The 22,092-nt window shown below is 36.1% G+C and overlaps 2 protein-coding genes across 9 annotated transcripts in view; one reads left to right on the top strand and one right to left on the bottom strand.

Moving 5' to 3' along the window:
• Positions 1–1,162: 1,162 nt before the first annotated feature.
• On the bottom strand, positions 1,163–18,188 carry LOC129276788 (cdc42 homolog). Of its 8 annotated transcripts, XM_064109740.1 has the most exons (7): positions 18,080–18,188; positions 13,423–13,506; positions 11,895–12,076; positions 9,906–9,978; positions 7,734–7,843; positions 6,634–6,831; positions 1,163–5,123 (listed from the first exon to the last, which is right to left on the bottom strand). In XM_064109740.1, exons 3-7 carry the CDS (start codon positions 11,997–11,999, stop codon positions 5,034–5,036), a joined length of 576 nt encoding a protein of 191 aa, XP_063965810.1. In that variant the 5' UTR covers positions 12,000–12,076; positions 13,423–13,506; positions 18,080–18,188; the 3' UTR covers positions 1,163–5,033. The 8 variants fall into 8 exon arrangements, with proteins under 8 accessions (XP_063965810.1, XP_063965811.1, XP_063965809.1 ...); XM_064109741.1 differs by lacking the exon at positions 13,423–13,506; XM_064109739.1 differs by lacking the exons at positions 13,423–13,506; positions 18,080–18,188 and adding an exon at positions 12,723–12,876.
• LOC129276355 (neuronal acetylcholine receptor subunit alpha-2-like) overlaps positions 12,914–22,092 on the top strand; it is a 31,007-nt gene continuing 21,828 nt past the window's right edge. Inside the window, exon 1 of the mRNA XM_054912737.2 lies at positions 12,914–13,119. The gene's annotated coding sequence lies outside the window, so the exon portion shown is untranslated. The remainder of the gene's footprint in view (positions 13,120–22,092) is intronic.

Genomic DNA, 22,092 nt, shown 5'->3' on the forward strand with positions numbered 1-22,092 from the left:
TATCAACAGACCATACTGCTCTATCGCTTGAACTTATTTCAAACCTTTGAAAGTGACATTTAAAATAGTATTTTAATCACACCAAAAGCTTACAAGATACAAATATGAGGAAAAAAGGGGAAAGGGGAAATACTTTGCCCCTCCCGTGCAGCGGTCTAATCATATCATTGCAATCTAGCGAAAACATATCTGTGAATTCTTTGCAAGTAAGATCGTGTCTGATTAATTGTTGTATTGTTTTGTATGAAAATTACATTATCTTAAAGTTAACTTTAAAATTTGACTACCAAGTCTGAAGGATTGGAGGCTACACATTCAGGGGCGGATCCAGGATTTTTCTTAAGGGGGGGGGGGGCACATTTTCCCGATGAAAATTTGACAAGCCCCCCCCCAAAAAAAAAAAAATAGTCCCCTCTTTCAAAAGGGGGGAGGCACACTTGGGTAAAAACGGCATATTTACATTACAGATTTTGATTATGGCTCTCAAGGGAAGGGGGGGGGGGGCATGGGCCAGAGGTGCCCCCCCCCCCTCTGGATCCGCCACTGCATGTGTAGCATCTCAGTCCAAAATGTACACTTGCTACTAGTGCTGTTCAGAACATATGTAGAACAATGAATAACAAAGTCTTCATTTTATGTCTTATGCAAAAGGAAATATTGCAATACCCAATCAATCCCAATTCAATCTAAAAATGAAAGAAATGTAAAATAAATCATACTTGAACTGGATGACCTGTTATCGAAACCGAGGAGAAAGTAAAGTGGTGATACAAGGAAACAGATTACTAGTTACAAGGATATTAAAAGAATACGTTGAGATAATTATTATTACACCAAGGATGAATAACACTAGTAAAGGAAGGAGGAAGTAATTAAAACAGTAGAAAGCTGTTGATGAAATAACCAAGAGGAAAAAACTTATCACCTCGCTAGAAATTATCTAAAAACAATGAATTACCGTCTCTTTGGAAGAAGGGAATCACATCAGTACATTTTGTTTTAAATCCTGACTTGACAGCCCTATTAAAAAGTAATTCAATATCTTTCCAGTCTTTTACTACATTGTTTTCTCACATTTAAACCTTAATTACAAATAAAAATATCTTTGGTTGCTCATACTCCTCAGAAACTCATTTAAAAATGACAAAATGACACTCGGTAATTATTTTTCCCTATTTATTGGTAACTTATTGATAACATTTTACAATTTTCTTCTTTTAATCAACATCATTCACAGATGTTTATACAGAGAGCTCAAAAAATTAATTTCTGATCTTTTACCAAACATTGAAATCGCAGATAAAGATATGAATTTGGGATATGTGACGGATTGCTTAAAAGTCATATAGGATATAGAGTGATATAACAAGTATATCAGAAAAAACCTAATATATTTAGGAGATACAATACAATGTACATGTTAAATCTTCTATTTCTCATGAAACAGATATGCCTTATACAGATCCGATATTGATGTTTTCTGTCTATAAATAGTGAGACATTTTTTTAAACACAGACAACTACATGCAACCCTGTCAATAAAAATTTTGGGTGAATTAAATTGTAAAAAATAGACGCAGAAGTGCATGACGAAAGCATGCAGAAGTTTACATATTCTGTGTTACCATGGTAACCATACATTACAAAGAAAACAAATCAAGACATAAAAACAGCTTCATAGAATGTTACTCAAACAGTGTATAAAGTAATTTGTGTATTATAATACTTTGTTTCAAAGATTACTTTTGTGAAAAAAGACCCATGAAGAACGATTCATTGTACATATTCTTTGCACTGTTAACATCTATACAAATTACTGATCTTCAATCCCTATTTAAATTTGTGGATGGAAACCACGAGCCCAATACATGCAATATTGTGAGAAACAAGATAAGTTGTTCACCGACATTATATACAATTGATGAGAAACCAAGGAGTTAGCAGGTTACAGACACCATGCTTAATAACAGAACACAAAGACAGATATTATCAATCTTCTATCCAAATCTGTTCAACATTTAAATAATCCCAAAGCCCCTCAAATCAAATTCACATACATGTAAAAACATTATCAAAGTTTTCTTCTTTTGAAAGGCTTTCATTGAACTCAATTTTCTTGAATCTATCAACAATAAAAGGGTTCCTGTATGTGCATGCAAATTTCAAAGGAATTTTAATTGTACAAAAAAAAAGATAAAAAATATAAATTGCATAATTAAATTTAAAGATTCTACAAAAAAGAAAGAAAGTGAGTGGCATTAAATTATATAAATTATAATCACAATCTTAATTGATTTCTCAACATGCAATCTGAGATTATCTCTATCAAAGTTACACAAGTGCATTCACTGAACCTAGCTCTAAGTATTTGTATATCTTTTGAGTTTTGCATGGACTGAAGTAACAAATGGTTATCTACACAAACGGAATGTCTAGATTACATAGTGGTTCACTGTACTAACAAATACAAACTTGTTAAAAACAGAGTAGAATTGTACAAGATTCTTCTCATGAAATGAGTTCATTCTTTGAACTTCCTACAATCTTCTGTTATCTGGTATATTCCATCTAATTTTTTTTGGTACTTTATTTAAAACTGAAAATAAACCAAGTGAAAAACCCCACAGGCCATATCACATTGCGCTCCTATGAGTCTATCTCACCATGTATTCACAGCCAAATAGCTTGTGCTGATGCTGCTTGAGCAAGTATTTACTTTAAAATAAGTCATGCAATATGAGAAATAAAAACACAGAATGTGTCAGGAAATTTTCAGACTAACCTCCAAATATGTATGTGTCAGGGTTCACACATTTCTAAGGCAATAAAGTGTCAAAATGTATGTTACATTCATAGATTTTGTTAAACATAACATTTTGCAATAAAACATTAATAAGAAACAGTCTGATCAGAATTAGATTTCTAATAAGCTGATGATATCTTGACTTGACAAGCAAACACACAGGAGATAATTAGATTTCAACTAATCTTGCATCTACTCAATTTATTTATTCTTGAAGAAATTGAAGTATTTGCAGACTCGACTGCAATGAATATCACATACATACACTATTAGAAGCTTTGCCTGACCTTGCAAGATGTACATGTATTGAGGAATGTTAAAGACTGTAACGCAACATTACTGTCTTAATGGCAAATCGTCAATCATTCTGCACTACAAACCGAAATGTAACGGAGATCCAATTGAAAAGCTGGCTTCATGCCGGAACAGATGCTTATATCTTTCAATCATACAATATTCCTGTATTAAATATACTTTTTTTTTCAAATCAAGCATGATATAACTTTCTATTATAACAGCTAGTTTACAACTAATACAGTTAAATGTACATAATATGAAAATGTAGGCGATATCTTATTCTTAAAAAGACCTACCAAGAACAAATGGCATACATTGGTACATGATGCTTGCAGTAAATCATCTTGTTTATCATTTCATAATAAATTTCTTATCATCCACCTAACTCATGCAAAATGGTTCTTTTTAAAAGGATCAGCCCACCCTAATTTGTAGAAGTTTCCTTTTTTAAAATGTAGAAAAACAAACAAACTGAGAATCAGAGTAATACATGTATATAGTTAGTGAAACAACAGAAAAAAAAAGATTCCCATTTATATTCTTATTTTGTTTTCACACAAAGTCGCATTTATGCAAAGACCCACAAGTCTGCCAATTCATGTTTACATGACTGCATATTAAAATCCGAGTAAATGAAGCAATTTCAAATTTAGATCTGCTCCCACGGTCTTACGTAAGTATATGAGTGTGTCTATTTGCGATTTTATCTACTGAGCTCGACTTGATGTTAGGGTGGACTATCATTTTCAAAGAACTCCTACATGCACGAACACCTTTTGGTATACAAAACACATACACCTCCATCACTAGTGATAGTTATATTTCTAGAATAAACGTTAAGCATATATGTACAACAAACAATAATAAGATATGAGTAAATACATTACTAGAAGACTTAAGAGTTAGATAATATACATATGATGGAAATAACTTGGAGTAAGGGGGGAGGATAAATTGTATGATGTACATCTCGGAAAAAATTAAAAGCTTGGTAGAAAACGATTATCTTTGTAGTCCCTGGTATACTTAAAAAATATTGACACAAAACCTCAAAACTTGCACGCAAGCATAAACACTCGTCATCGATCAGTCTAATTATTCTTTTTACAAGCTATCTTGTCATTGTGAATCATAAAAGTGGAGAAAGTTTACTTAAACTTAGGCTCCACAGATGTCACTAAAAACTGGCTTTTCTCTGAACTCTACAGAAACAATGGCACAGAAGTCTAGCTGATATTTACATTACTATAGGCACCAAGTTTCGTTTCTTCAATCTGCTTTTGAGAAATTTCCTCACATTCAGAGGTAAATTATTTTAGTTTGCAAAAATTGAAGGATAGATCACTGTATCACACATACTCACAATTGATGCGATGTCACATGTTGTTAAATAAATCAAATTACAAATTTGACATATATATTTTTTAATTTTCACACTTTCTCAATAACACCCTCAAAAACCTTTAAATTCAAATTTACATTGTCTTCAATCTAACCCAAGCCTGGCCTACCTTTGATCACCGACCCGGCCACCTTACGAACATACCCCACAAAATCCTAAATACCAAGATTACTCATGTTATTTTTCTAGCAGTATACCTCATCGATTATAAATCTGGGAAGAATGATACAAATAACCCTTGAAATTAGCGTTACACCATTTTTCATCCATACCAAGCTTTATATGGAAGCTCAATCAGAACTCCCGTTCCCATTCCTGTATACCGCTTCAATCATCTCCCCTTTGCCCCCCTCCAAGCTCCAAACCTTAACACCTTACATACCGGATTAAGGTATATCCATATAGTTTACATGATTGGGAGTGATTATATCCGGTATGTCAGGGGTTAATTTGAGGTTGGTGTCACATCCCTCCAAGCAGGGGACCATTAAGATATTATTTTTAAAGATTATTCTCACGATCTTTCAATTCTTAAAGGAGACGACACCTCTTCTTCTTGACTGGTTCGGGTGGTTCCAACGCAGCTAGGATGGCTTCGTCAAAGACGTTCTTCAGTCCTTTCTGCAATGACAAAAAAAAATAATGTGAATAATCTTGGATTAAATGTAGGAGATATATCCAGAAAAATAAATGGCCAGCATCAACATGTGTTCTACCTTTGCGCCCTCTCGTCTATAGATTCAAATTATCTGATACGTAACAAGTTGGTAGAAGTAAAATAATAAAATGTGCCTTAATGAGCCTTGGATAGGTCTCTGTATATTTCTTGGGGTGTTGATTATTGTCACCTTTCATTTCTCAACATGCACAGCACATGATATTGATGGAACATTAGCATTGCTTAATGGTGGCCCATAGTTATTCTTCAATCACAATAAAATGTGAATCTGGTAGTTGCAATCTTGTAACATGGCAGTCATAAGTTAGTACATAAAGTTAGTCTTCATATTTATGCACTGCTGTCCTATACAAATGGATATAATTCAAGGAATAATAAAGAATTCCCTCTAACTATAAATCTTTAGAAGGAACGAGTGAGGCAAAGTAGACTAATTGTTTGACAGCTAAAACTGCACCACAGGTATGACATGTACTATGTTTGTTTGTGTCTATTATTCCCATGGAAACTCATCTTCTACATATTTACCATGTCAAGAGAGAGAGATAGAGTAAAATGCATGAGAAAATACATGCGGGAGGGGAGAGAGAGAGAGAGAGGGGGTGGGGAGGAAGTGAGAAATGGGGGGAAAAGGGAAAAGAAAGAGAAGGAAAGAGAGAGATAGGGGAGAGATAGGAAGAGAGCTAGGAGATGGATCAAGAGAGAGAGACCTATTCAGAGACATAAATATCAGATGAAATGATGGAATAGAGAGCGAGAGAAAAAAAAGACATAAAAGGGAAAGATGTAATCGGTGCAAGTGACAGCCTTAAAAGAAAACAGCGTGGGTTTCTGAGTTATTTTAATAACAGAAATCCATCACAGCTGTATAGTCAGTTACACTCCCAATGTAAAGGAAACCAACAGATAAAACTGAGAGTGAACTCGTGTGTTCTATGTCAATCAATTCTAATTCAATTTCTTGTGGTCCATTTTTACTTTTTCAAAAATCCTTTTGATCAATTCAAAGAAAGTTGATATTTTTTGGAAGCCCTCAATGGGATGACAGTTTTGTGGCTGTGTAGGTAGAGACAGTAGCCCACGCAGCATGCTTATCAGCTGAAGATTGGAAGCTCTTATTGGAATTTTCCCCAGGGAGTGGAGAAAGGGAATACATTGTGTTAAGGCATGCCAATATTCAATGATCGAGGTAATAATATCTACAATGTTAAGCGCTTTATAGAAAAAAAGTATAAAGAGCTATAATGTTACTGTTATTATTATCATTGAAAGTTACATTTTTTAGTTTTGATTGGTCTGAAGTAAATTTCATTAGTGTGACTGTATAAGTCTAAATTCAATGACTTTGATGGCTTGGGTAATAAGGTTATCCTGATGTATTAAATATCATAAAGCCGTATATCATTAACATCTCTGTCTCCCAAATCAACACGAAAACACTGTCCAACTGACCTGTGTGAGAGCGGAGCACTCTACATATTTAACGGCACGCAGTTCCTTTGCCATCCTCTCACCGGCTTCTCCCGTCGTAGGCTTCTGCTTGTTCTTCATAAGCTTCTCGATGGTCGCTGGGTCGTCACGGAGATCTATCTGTGTTCCAACCAGCAGGAATGGTGTTTTCTGACAATGGTGAGTTATCTCAGGTACCCACTGTGATCAGGGAGGGGGGGGGGGATAGAGGGGAGAGAAAGAGATTAGCTAGTTAAAACGATGGATTTTATGCTACAAACAGTGGATTTCAACTTTTCTACATTTTGCAGCAGCACCCAGACAAGGACATACAGATGTATGTTCCAATTTCATGGAGAGTCAGGAGTAAAGTCATGCTAAAATAATGCAGATCTTCCGACCTACATGTATTACACATACATGTACACGTAAATGTACTCCTGGGCCTGTTGCAGAAAGAGTTGTGTTTGAAGGCAAGTCAAAACCTCAAGCGCAAGTCCCTAATATGGGTGCCTCATTGGCTGAAAATCAAGTAGCGCAAGATTTTTTGAGTTGCGTTTGATCGCAACTCTTTCTGCAACGGGCCCCAGAGATGCCAAGTTCAAAGACCAGCTAAGCATGAGATTTTCTATGACTCGGCATAAGATCACTGGCATTGTGTATAATGCATGCGTGAGAATGGGATACTAGGGGATGAGCAAAAGACTCAAATGCTGGAGTCTTGCCCATAATGCGGGAGACTTGGCATGTCTGGTACCTGGGTCTATGGCCCATTTCATAAAGAATTGCAATTAAACTAAGGTAACTATGCAATGAAGGCAACTTCCATGATATAACAGGGCAAAATAGGCAATCACAATCATGGTTTCCACACAGGTAGTTCCAATAATGGCATTTACCAACTAATCTGGCAACACTATGACATACATGTATTTCCCAAAGTTGCTCTGTACCACCAAATTTCACGCTCTTTCCCTCTTTCACTAATGGAATAAACTTTTAAAACTAATAATTATTTTCTTTGAAATTTACAATTTCTTGGTCTTGGAATACATATATGCAAGTATACTGTATTGCAATTTCCTACAGAGAGAATTACAAACCTTTTCTTTGACATTTTCAAATGATGAGGGCGCTACAACTGAGAAACAGACAAGGAAGACATCCGTCTGGGGATAGCTGAGAGGTCGAAGTCTGTCGTAATCTTCTTGTCCTGTTAGTTACAATGAAAGAAATAATTATATATAATTAAAGACATGGAAAGGAAAACATTTTAGTTCCTGTAACAATTAATTGAAATTGTGTCTTTGAAGTGGCAAATACATGTAATAAAGAATCTTAAGAAGCTATAATCAGAAAGGTATAGAAAGTTGCAAAAAAGGAAAGATACAGTTCTATTTCTATATGTACATTTAGTATACATGTACAGTAGTATTGCTAATGATTACATGTATATGGAGAACATACAAGAATTTCTCTTTGACATTTCAACTTGTTTTTTTTTTTCAAGTTGGACAAGCATGCAAACTAAAAATATTGATTGGGCTAAATAATGGAGAGGAATTTGCTTCTAAAATGCTCTCCTAGTTTTATTCTCAATTTGAATATTATTATATATTTTTAAAAGGACATGCAGTGCAACATACAGTACCATTTTCATATTTTTACTGCCTCAAGCTACGTTAGAGGTGACTTTAAAGGTCAAGTCCACCTCAGAAAAATGTTGATTTGAATCAATTGATAGAGAAAAATCAGATAAGCACAATGCTAAAAATTTCATCAAAATCGGATGTAAAATAAGAAAGTTATGACATTTCAAAGTTTCGCTTATTTTTAACAAAATGGTTATATGAACGAGCCAGTGACATCCAAATTAGAGAGTCGATGATGTCACTCACTCATTATTTCTTTTGTTTTTTATTGTTTGAATAATACAATATTTCAATTTTTACGAATTTGACGATTAGGACCTCATTGCCTGAACCACAAAATGTTAAAATAATGGAATTCTACGTGTTCAGGGAGGAATGAAACTTCATTTCACATGACAATGACGAGAAAATCAAAATATTTCATATTTCATATAATAAAATACAAAAGAAATAGTAAGTGATGTCATCGGTTCCCTCATTTGCATACCGACCGGGATGCGCATATAACTGTTTTGTGAAATGAAGCGAAACTTTAAAATGTCATAACTTTCTTATTTTACATCCGATTTTGATGAAATTTTCAGTGTTATGCTCGTTGAATTTTTCTCTTTTTATTCAAATCAAGTTTTTGTTGGGGTGGACTTGTCCTTTAATAGAGAAAACTAAAATCCATGTTTAACATGAAGTATATGGGAGAATTGTCCCTCCAACTTTTTAACCATTTACAAAAAAAAAAAATATGCAAATTTGAGATTTACTCAATTAAGCCCTATTTTTCTCAAACAACTACAGTTTTTTTATTCCTTGTACGATTCCTTTAAACTTTGACCACTTTGGTTTCTATTTTTCCTTCTCATAAACCTACAAGTATTTATTAAAGTTTGGATGACCCTTTAATGTTTGACAAAGAGGAATTCACAGAAACTGTAATTGAAACTAACATATCTATTACGCTTCCTGTTTGTCATATCAATAAAGACTAATTACATGTACTTCATATTGTAGGCATGAATGTCATGCTATAGAAACATTAAACTTCCTTCTTCTACAAGTAAAAAGTTCGGTTTTAATTGATAATTCATTCATGGTAATTGACACCATTTTTTTTGTTTGGTCCAATATCCTCTGATCGAAAGAAACCCTTCATATCATGCAGAATACGTATGTCACAAGAAATAAAGCCAACAATTCTGAACATGAACAGAGTCCAGTATTCATCCATCAGCATTTTGCATTCAAAACAAAATAATGACTTAACTCCTTTAATTGACAATTTAGTTTCAACCATGAAATTGCTGTTTTCACGCCCAGATATGCATTTCTCACAATAAAAATTTTGTAACTAGACATTATTAAGTATACGATCTATACTTAAGAATTCATGTCTATGTCCCGAAAAATGGGAAAACAACTGTTAGAAAGGGCACAAAAATGTCAAAAGCCATTGAGAATAGTTAAGGTCCAATGTTCCTTGTTACATGTATGTTTCACTTTAATACCAAACAAATGAAGTTCATTATCAAACCAAAAATATTGAAATATTACAAATTTAAGCCCCTCCCCCCCAAAAAAACAATGATTCACAGTTTGGACAAGATAAAAAAGTGTTTATGAAATTCTTACCTGCTGTATCAAATAGACCCAGTGTATACGGCTCACCACCAATCATAACAGTTACTGCATAATTATCAAATACCTGGAATAAAAAAAATAAATAAAAGTAATCCTTGAAAGCTATATTTCATGTCTGGAGTCTCAAAATTACATATATACGTGTAGTGCACCAAGGAGAAATGCATGTACGATACTTGCATACATTGTACACATATATACTGTACATGGAGGAATATACATGTACCATACATGAAATGATCCATGGCCAAATCCCAGGGGGGGGGGGGCTACTTGAATTATAACATGATATCTATGTGCCGCGCAAAAGGCAGGGGTCGGGGGCTCTGAAACTAAATCTTGGTCTGAAAATGGGGGTCTCCGGAACGGCTCTTGGATCAGCAATATGGCTAAGTTGTAATGCTCTGGAACTGACCACATAAAAAATGGGGTCTCTAGAGCACATGTACATGTAGCATGGTAGCGCACTGTCCAGAACGAGAAACACAAATTTGAGGATCTTTGGAACGGGAAAAAAGTAATTTCTATGGCTTTCTATATTGGCGATGCTCTGGAACGGAAATTTAGGCTGAAAATGGGGGTCTCGACCGTGGCACATATGCAGGTATCATATATTTACACTAAGTAGCCCCCCCCCCCCCCATCCCCGGGGCCAAAGCATTTGTTGTTTTGAGGTCTCACATTGAATAGAGAACATCAACAACAGCCCATGCATGTATGTTTTGAAAAAGCTATAAAAAAAAAATATTAATATTAAAAAATCTTTATATTGTACACATACTGTACATGTGTATGTACATGTATAGTAGGCCCTAAAAGTTTTTACAGATTTACAAGTCAGACCAGTCATACATGTATGTAGGCATACATGTATCAGAAATATGGATTTGTAGTTTGGGCTGAAATGTAATAGTAGATACAGGATCATGTACATGTTATAGACAGTATTGTACAGACATCAAATTTAGTATGGATCCAGCACAATAATGTATTGGTACAATGTGTACCGGGTAGGCCTACACACTGTACATCTATATGTGTCATGTGCAGTCCAAAAATCTGTATGTATTTTTGCCAGTTTTTATGTATAAATGTACATACGCAAAAGCAGATTTGTAGAAACTAGATTATAGATTTGAAGTGGAATGGATTGATGATGTGGGTATAGCAGGAAGAGGAAGGGATCTCTGAGCTCAAGCACAAGCTGCGGTATATACATGTACAAGTACACACAGGATATGCACAGGATATCCTATATCCTACATCTACATCATAAAGTAATCACAGCAGTCACTTTATACATGTACATGTATCTGAATGTGGATTGTATACAGTACTGTACATGTACATTGTACTTGGTATGATGTTCCTCCGATATACTCCAAGAAGAGTTTTAACTGGAGGTGTAAATGACATGTAGTGGACAGTCGATTAGTTACTATGTATGTACATGTTCATGTATTGTTGAATTATACCGGATATAAGGTGGATAAGTGCACAATATGCATACATGTACAGTTTGTTTCGTACAAGATACAATTATACACACATGTAGGCTTCAGAATAAGCCTACGTACAAACCAAATGGAACAGATTCTAAACAGATGATACATCATACATGTACACATGGATGATAAAGAATGACAAACATGTCAAACAGCATTTAGTTCTAGATGATCTACTTTTAATATCCCAACAGAACATTGACTTGCATGAAAAGAGAAAATCAAACAAGTATACATGTAGTACTGTTTACTGTAGACTCTACATGTATGTATTCAATTTCAAGAAACTGGAATATTAAAAATACAAATTTTGCATTGGGGGATTTCAAGGAAATTTCCTATGTTAATTGTTTTAATATGCTACTTTGAATTTTCTTAAATCATTCAAATGACTTTGATGCTGGGGTGGACTGGGCCTTAAATGGTGTAAAAACGAACAAGAAAATTATATTAAAAAAAGCCAAATAATACTCACCGTTGGAACATACTCTGAAGGGAATTTATTTGTTGTGTATGAGATGAGTAGACATGTTTTACCAACAGCTCCGTCCCCAACAACTACACATTTTATCGTCTGCATTTTGGATTTGAATTTGAAATATTTGGTAGATTGCTAAGTTTTATTCCCGAAGGATGACAAGCAAGGATGGCCTATTCCTGCATAAAGATAAGAGGAAAGTAAAGAAAACATTGTAAAAAATAAAAATTAAAAAATAAATATTACCATGCAGTGTATGAATTTTTATGAAATGGTACAAGTAATACATTTTTCATTTACAGGTATAAGCAAATAATGCTACATACTGTTCTGTATTGTATTTAAATAATACAGTTAGTAGTAAAAAGAATTTTTAAAAAGCCACCCACAAGAAAATACATTGTATGACTACATGTACATGGACACAACACATCTGAAAAATCTAGCTTATTGCCATCTTCCTGTTTGTATGCATGTATGTAAACATGTACATTTGTACATGTAAAAGTGGAGATGTAAATTGCAAGAAGTTTATTTAAAAGAAGAAGTGTTAATATTGTTACCTCACAACATGAAAAATAATCCCAATACAGGCTACCGGTACACAAATGCAACATGCATGAAATAACGCAATTCACTCGCCAGTCCCATTAGGTACACCTGTAAAGGCTACATAGTAAAACACAACTCTCTCTTAATAATTTACTGACTTGAAATGATTGGCAGCATACAATAAGTTTAACTTTGCCTACATTTTCATTTATGTACTCAAACAAAAATCCAAACTTCCTCAGCTAAAAATAGCACAAGTCAGAAAAGCCCTACCCTACATGTACATTTTTTTGTACTTGTACATGTATGCCTACAGTATGGACAGCTGTGTATTGCCCAGGCAGCCCAGACAGAGTATACTCCATGCAATACCACGTGACATCATATCCAAATATAACCCAACTCCCCTTTACATGTCCTTCCAACTATAGAGGGCTATATAAACGATAGACTTCTCACACAGGGGGCACAGTTTAGTGCTCTACGCTACAATACACTGTACGTGTACATAGAGGCCTACATGCTATTGCACACAGATAATACAGCAGTGTGCAAGACTCGTCCATTCACAACAGTGTACAGATACTAGCAGAGAGCACACAATACCATGCATTGTTACTGTGGGCATGTACATGGACTCCTCCCACTGTAAGAAAAGTCAATGGATAAAGTGAGTCAAAGTGTATTACACTCGTACTGACCTCAAATATGTTTAGGTGGGAGTTTATTACAGAGAATCCCATATGACATTTAACATATTTTTTTAATAGTGGGGAAAAGGAATGTGGGGCAACGCCAACAGTCATACATGTACCAGTACATGTTATTTCTGTACATGTAAGGCTCACTTCACTGTAAACAAACATGTACATTGTACATACTGTACATATCGAAATAACAGAGTTGAACAGTAAATTACATGTATCTTTAATTTATTTCAAGAATGTTTTTCTTCCCTTTGATTTTGAATTACCTGATTTGTTTCAACAGAACACAAGTTGTGTACCTCCGTTGTGTAAATTGCAATGTATCTATAAAGTCCAGGCCTAGTATCAACCTGTAAACATTCATTAAAGAAATAGGAGTCCCAGTATCATTCCCATAGATGACTGTACATAATATCTGGACAAAAAAGGAGTTTTCTTTCCCTATATGATATCATATACATGTGTACTAAAAATTTCCAAAGAAGGAGTAACTCCTTTTAAAAAGGAGTAGTTGGCATGCCTGAAAGTAACCCTGAAAACTAGTTAATTGCAACATACAATATAAAAAGAATAACAAAGTCAAACGTAGTTCTAGTTGATCGGAAGTGGTGACACCTCTCGTTCAGTATCCCATTCGTACATTGATGAAAACAGTTTTGATTTCAGTTCACGCACCCGCACAGCGATGCTCGGCCGGAGGATCAGGCGTAGCATCACGCCACGAACCAGTGGGGCGACTTGTGGATGAACATTTGCACTCTTGCTCTTTGAATGCTTAAAAACGTATTACCCTTATGTCTAAGTTTCATGAACTAGGTCCATATACATGTACTTTCTAAGTTATGACATTTCAAAACTTAATCTTGGTTTAAGATGATGATATTGATTCCCCAAACATGGTCTAAGTTCATTGACCCAATTGACCTTTGACCTTAACCATGTGACCTGAAACTCAGGCAGTATGTTCAGTAGTACATGTACTTGAATACCCTTATGTCTAAATTTCATGAACGTGGTCCATATACTTTCTAATTTATGATGACATTTCAAAAACTTAACCTTGGTTAAGATTTCAATGTTGGCGGCGCCGCCGCCGCTGGACTCGGAAAAGCGGCGCCTATAGTCTCGCTCTGCTATGCAGACCAGACGAAAAACCTGGTTGTTTTAAAACGTTTATTAAAACACACCATTTAAAACGTGTCAACCCTGTTTCTCACTAGTAAACTGTCTATTTCTACTCTTCAAAATCAGAACAGTTTTGTTCTCAGGATGCTTAATTTTCCTTTGCTGGATGAGCCTTTGGTTAGACCTCCAACTATATACATGTACATGTAGCCTTTGGTAACGCATGGTGTTGTTTATAGTAACTTTAACTTATATCCTGGAAATATGGCCAATTCCACCTTGAGGTGTGCCCCCTCTTCTGAAATTTTTTTCGGGTACGAAATATCCTTAATTTTGGGTTAAAAACCTTTTTTTTTTCCTTTTCCTTGTCATATTTGTTCAGGTACGAAATGTCCTTAAATTGGCTTGTCAAAGTTTTCTTCCGAAAAATGTGCCCCCCCCTTTTGGAAAATCCTGGATCCGCCCCTGCCGTGACCTCATCAATCGCATAAAAGACAACAACTATACCAGACAATTCGCAAACTTTCTTTGAGGCAGACCCCAAGTCATTTATAGAGTGGATTCTCTTTCTTTTCCCTGTGCGTATCAACAGTGCCAGCAAAACCCAGCTCCACATACATGTACTTGCATTTTACACTTCATTTGCAATCTTCACACAATTCGCCAAAACCTTCTCAACAAAATGTCTATTAACAACCCATACATGTAGCCTACATGTACATGTATGGGTTGTATCTAGTTGCCGAGAAGGTTTTGGCAGGTTGTGATTAGTGATGTACAGTATATGTAGGAAGTGTCTTCAGTCATTTCTACAGATATCAGCAATCTCTGACCTTAACGGTAGAATACAAGAGAGTGTCTCTATGGAGAATTCTCCATTTCCACAAGTACTGTATATAATTTTCATATTTGGGATAGCAAGTGCGAAATTTTCTTGATTGTATTTCCTCTAGTTGTCATTTTTAAAGCACTGAAATAAAGGCGATATGCATGCTGTAGTCTTGGCGAAGAACAAAGAAAACAAGATGGCGACGTAAACACGGTGGCAAGTATTCCCCGTCTTTTCATAATAATTTTCTCGTTTTTTTAATGAATTCTTGTTTAAAAATGAAATCAATATCGTAGAAATGTCGGAAATTGAAGTTGTATCCCATTTACATGATTAAGGGCTAGATCTTTTCGAAGGAAAGTAGAAATCTCTGGGAAAAATTTCAGTTTTTTTCGCGGTACACACACATGAATGGGAACGCATTCCCTGCCTCCATGGAGAGTAAGCATACATGTACGTTAGTACATGTAGTTCTAAATGATTTTTACTCTCTAGGAGCCTCCTGGCTAGGCGGCCGTCACATGGCAAAACGATGTACCGGTATCTGAATATTTTGACTTTTTCAGGTTTTGACATTTGGTGGGGTTTTTCAGGGAGCTCTTTTCATTTATCTTACTCTCATAATTACAGGTATTTTAGTTTTCAAGATACATTTGTAGCTTGGGCTATCTGCAGTACTTTTTTCAAATTTGCCTACTCGTTTGATGGTAAAAGGATGTATCTTACAGATACACTCCAAAAGTGCCGCAGAAGAGCGCAATGATCTTTGGTAAAAAGATGTATCTGTTAGTTACACTTTTCTTCCATCAAATGAGTGAGCGCACCCAGCTTCGTGAAATATGGCAAAAGGATGTATCTGCAACATATATTTTTACCATAATCGGTGAACCACGAACTTCATAGACTAGTTGATGGCAAAAAGATGTATCTGCACAACATACAAACTGTGTGCCACGAATTTCAGAGACTAGTTTATGGCAAAACAGTGTACATGTATCTGCAACCTACTGTACATCTTTTTCCACAAATTGTGCCAACAAAAGTCAGATACTAGTTTATGGTAAAAGTGTGTATGTGCAAATTACACCCTTTTACCAGTTGTCATATCTTTAAAGTTTTAAAGGCTTGTTTCATGGCTAAATTGAATTTGACCTTAAACACAAAATGATGTATTTTTGATCTGCAAATACATCACTTTGCCATGATTCAACCATAGAAACTAATCGATGTACATGTATGTGCAGATACACCTTTTTGCCATGATATCGCTGTAGGAATTGTATGATGTACATGTATCTGCAGATATATCATTTTGCCATAAACGTAGGACTAATGTGGACAGTTGAATATCTTGGCTACATGATGGTGTATCTACATAAAAAAAGTTATTTTGATGAAAAACAAAAGTTAAATGTTATAAAAACTATTAAGGGAGATGAATTCAATGACATTCTTATAAATCTAAATTATCTAACTAAATTCAACACTGGGAAATTTTCTTTTGAAGACAAAAGCTGTAACTTCAAAGTGATTTTTCTAAGAATGTGCATTTTGCAGATACATGTACATCGTTTTGCCGTGTAACGGCCGTAGGTGTATACATGTAGAGACAGTGATTTTCCGTTTAAAAAAATGGTCTTTTCCATTTCTGAAAATCTGTTATTCTGTTTCAACTTGATCTAAAAATGGAAATTCTGTTTTGTCACTGAAAATGCACACAGCAAAAACCTGAATTCCATTTTGCAAAGGTGAATTCCATGAATTTTTACATGAAAAGTACAAGAACCAACAGAATTTCCGTTTTACATGTATGTACCGGTAAAACGGAAAATCACTGTCCCTACATGTAGGTGTACTGGTATTGGTAAGCTGATTGTTGGTATAGTCCAGAATTCATTGTTGCATATTTTGTTTTCATTCTTATGCCCTTTATCATCTATCAAAAGGGGGAACTGAGCAGTTCATTCAGAACTCGGTCAGAACAAGTGACAACTGCTATTAAAGAGTAAAGTTAGGCTAAAAGACCACTCACACGTATTGTGAGGTTAGTAGGGCTTTTAGCGATATCAATAACCTTTCTCTCTTGATCAATAATACCCGCAATTATGTAGGGACACAGTGATTTTCCACGATTTCACGGAATTCACGGAAATGGCCCTTTGAAAGTGGCGTTTCAAACGGAAAACATATTTTTCATCAAACTGCACAGAACAGCAACAGAAATTACTCAAAAATCTCACAAAAATACTAGCCACAAAACACGATCTCACCCCACTTTGTTATTATTATAGCGAATCCAAACATCGTGACTGCACTCGACTCTATTCGATCGAATCGAAAACATCACAAGCGCAAGCTCAACTAACGTAGGACAGCCGAGCTGTGTGTTGCTGCCCTCTATGTTTGAACATGTACAGCACGATATCAAAATGGCTGATAATCAAAAGATGTTGACTGCTCAGAACGATGTCCAAAAAGCCCCAAAATTATCGATAAAACTTCATCCAACCCTAAAAAAATGCCAATAACGTGAAAGGTGAGGATGTATTTTTGCTATTGTTAAAGATGCCATGTAGCCATTTACATCCGATGAACGCGTATTTCAAAGCATTATTGGTACAGTGGCAGATACAAATTTTGGCCAACGCGAGTATGTGACATCGCTATAATGCATAAAAATGCGTATTGATTATGTTCTTTTGTCGATATCGTTAAGATACTTTAAGCATGATATCGACAGAGAATTTTCTCAACGATAACAGCCCTCGAGGTTAGTATGCTATACTACATGTAACCTTGCACTACAAACGTGTCTACGCGTGGATATTTTAGTTGTCAGTTAACACCGCTTCATAATGGATTTAATGTTATCCGAAACTCATTCCGCTACTCACCAGGGGTTTTTCTGGTGATGGGCGTTCCATTTAGAATTTTTATATCATAGCACATAAAAGAGCAAAATCGCTTACCTCGGCCAGGAAAGTGGCTTCGCATGTCTCTTCCACGGAAATGAGAGGAAGGTCATTGGTGGCGCTAATACAATTCACAACCTTAATTCAGCTCGTCTGTATTTTATAACTAGAAAAAGTCAAGATTCTAGATTCATTGTACATGTATGCGATATTCCCATGATTGTTTGATAAAATGTAGACACCAATAAATGCAATAACTTAAAAACATACTTTTTAGATTATTTTTGCTGACGATAATACTTTTTGAAACATTCAAAGCGATGACAAATAAAACAAAAAAATAGACAATTCTATGTGCCTTGAACGAAGCCAGCAGTGCTACTGTTCGTTTGTCAACGAACTTTCCACCAAAGTCTTTACTATAAAAAGATTGGACACTTTGCCGACTTCGCGTAACGCTTTGCATCGATTTACGTGTAAAATAGTTTTTGTGGCTAGTCCTTTCAATCTAGTGTCTTTGATATGAAGATAAATCGCGCGCCCTCTTTAGCTAATTGGATGAAAAGTTTTGGAAATTAAAAGACGGATCCATATTTTATCAATGAAAAGAGAAATCAGCGATTAAATGACGCTATTTGAGAGATATGCATGATTTGGGGAATTGACTTCACATCGTTCGGTAAGTTTTGTAGAAGGACTTGATTTTATAAAACCTCTTTTTAAATTCGCGGGATTGCCATGCAATTGTTGCAATTTTGTATGCGCTGTGCCTTCAATTTTCTTGTAAAGCACCCATGGCCAGGGTGGGCTAAGCCTAAGAGTAAGATCGTAGACGAGAGTAAGAACTAACAAGTGGAATGCCTCTGGCCGTCTCACCTGCATCACGCGATTCAATATAGCAGCAGTGCTGATTTTGAAAACTACTATAACTCGCACAAGATGTTCAGTGATACTTGGTTACTCTTATTTCCACGTTTTATGAACTAGACCAATACACTTATAGAGATATGATGGCAATTCAACAAATACCCCCAACGTGGCCAAAGTTCTTTGACCTTACATGACCTTTGACCTTGATCATGTGACCTAAAACTCGCACAGGATGTTCAGTGATACTTGATTACTATTATGTCCAAGTTTTATGAACTAGACCAACACACTTTCAAATTTATGGCTGTAATTCAACAAATACCCCAATTTGGCCAAAGTTCATTGACCCTAAATGACCTTTGACCTTGATCATGTGACCTGAAACTTGCACAGGATGTTCAGTAATACTTGATTACTATTATGTCCAAGTTTCATGAATCAGCTCCATAAACTTTCAAAGTTATGATGGTAATTCAACAGATACCCCCAATTCGGCCAAAGTTCATTGACCCTAAATGACCTTTGACCTTGGTCATGTGATGTGAAACTCATGCAGGATGTTCAGTGATACTTGATTAACCTTATGTATAAGTTTCATGAACTAGGTCCATATATTTTCTAAGTTATGATGACATTTCAAAAACTTAACCTTAGGTTAAGATTTTGATGTTGATTCCCCCAACATGGTCTAAGTTCATTGACCCTAAATGACCTTTGACCTTGGTCATGTGACATGAAACTCAGGCAGGATGTTCAGTAATACTTGATTAACCTTATGGCCAAGTTTCATGAACTAGGTCCATATACTTTCTAAGTTATGCTGTCATTTCAAAAACTTAACCTCAGGTTAAGATTTGGTGTTGACGCCGCCGCCGCCGCCGCCGCCGTCGGAAAAGCGGCGCCTATAGTCTCACTCTGCTATGCAGGTGAGACAAAAATAGTAAGACTAAGACTCTAAAGAGTAAGACTAAGACAAGTGCTACACAGTCCGACCTCTCTTATCCTGCCTCTCCTTATCCGGATCTCTCTATTATCCGGAGATTTCTTTTTTTTCAATTCAATCTAGTACGTGAGGAAATGAGATTTCAATCTAAACTCAATCCTATACAAAAACTCACTTTGATTACATATATTTTCCAATATAGTCTACCTACAACAGCATTATTTTTCAGAACTTAGGCAAAATAACTTTCCAGTAAATCAGGGCGCAGCGCAAACAATTCATCACGTTCTCTTTTGTTTCCCGGGAAAAACAATGCATGTCTCGCTAGCTAACGCTAGGACTCAATACGGACAGCGCCATCTATCATATCATGTTTGAGCCTACAGTCAGTATAACAATGGCTGACATTGCGAAGCTACGATACCCGTCGCTTTGATCTAATTGTAAAACCAGGTAACAGTGGGTCAAAGAATTGTGACTGGTACTGTAGTTTCATCGAGTCATTCTCTTTCTTTTGAGGTATGCTCGATGTATACCTCAATCATTTTAGCAGGTAAATCATCCAACAGTTTTTGCCATCGATCGGTTTCATTTCCGTAAAAATACCGCCTATAATTTGCACTGACGCTGCAGTGAATACTGTCTGTACACCCTAGATAACCTGCACTGCAGCTACCGCCGTTTGTTGGGGAGGCTATAGAGTACCGAAGTGTGACGTCAGTTGACATGGTGTCATGGCGGGCTGGTTCTAAACAGAATCGCACCCGACTATCGTCTGTACACATTTTGGCTCCTCTGAAAAATAGATTGCAAGCGATCATTCCGATAGCAGCCATTTTCTCCTATGACAAACGCACGCTTTCATTCTGGGTTCATTTGTTTAGAACCAGGCCGCCATGACACTCATTCTGGGTTCATTTGTTTAGAACCAGGCCGCCATGACACCATGGCAACTGACGTCATCGCTTCGGTACTCTATAGCCAGGCGGCTTCTAGAGAATAAAAATCATTTACTAACGTAAGGTTACTCTCATACGAAGCCAGGCAGCCCTCCCCATTCATCTGCGTGTACCGCAAAAAACCCTGAAACTTTCGCCCCCGAGATTTCTACTTTCCTTCTAAAAGATCTAGCTCTAAATCATGTAAATGGGATAAAACTTCATTTCCGACATTTCTACGCTCTCGTTGTTATTTTTAAAACAAGAATTCATCAAAAAAATGAAAAAATATTGTGAAAAGACGGAAGAGACTTGCCCGATGTTTACGCCGCCATCTTGTTTCTTATTGTACTTCCCCAACGTTACGGATGCGAGCGTCGCGTAACGTTGGGGAAGTACAATAAGAAACAAGAAACAAGTATTCAACCTGGCATAATTCAAAGATTTTGACATATTCCCCAAAATATTTAGAAATAGGGAATTTATCTTAATTTCACACCTTTGTTATTTCCAGAGTAATCTGTTGTCGATATTTTCTTTGTCAATCTGTCGACTGTATGCGCGGAGGATCGAATTATGCGGCGATGGCCTTTTGCACTGAATGGTACTAGTATTCAACCTAGTGAGGATTGATAGCAAATCTCAAAAGGGTTTAGATTGCTAAATTAGATCTAGATCTATGTAAATCTCTGGCTTTGATTAATTCCCTGTTTGGTCTCATCTCAAATGGTCTAGTCCATAGTCGGATGGGACAAGGGCAGATTGAGAGACAGGGCCATCTTTCATCGCTAGGTTGAATACTAGTGCCGACGGGTTGAATACTACTTACTAGTACCAAAATCCGTCGCCGACTATAATTCGATCGCCCGCGCACACAGTCAACTGGTTGAAGAAAAAAATAACGGAAAAAGAATAACCAGCATTTGCTCTTGGAAATAAGACGGGTCTGAAATTCAGGTAAATTCTATATTTCTATATATTTGAGGAAACTCTCCAAACGGGTTGAATACTAGTGCCCTTACGGTACACGCAGATGAATGGGGAGGACTGCCTGGCTTCGTATGAGAGTAACCTTACGTTAGAAAATGATTTTTACTCTCTAGAAGCCGCCTGGCTAGGGAGGCAGCAGCTGCGTGTATTTAAAGGAGAATGAAACCCTTGAAACCAGCTGAATCCATATCAAAGAGAAAAATCAAAGAAACATATTGTTGAAAATTTGAGGAAGATTGAATGAATAATATTATAGGAGTGGGCTATAAATGGGTGATTTTTGGTTTTACTGTGGGAACAGTTTTTTTGTGTTCCTTTTACCTTATCTC

The sequence above is a fragment of the Lytechinus pictus genome, chromosome 14 (assembly GCF_037042905.1).
Source record: "Lytechinus pictus isolate F3 Inbred chromosome 14, Lp3.0, whole genome shotgun sequence".
Classification (NCBI taxonomy): domain Eukaryota; kingdom Metazoa; phylum Echinodermata; class Echinoidea; order Temnopleuroida; family Toxopneustidae; genus Lytechinus; species Lytechinus pictus.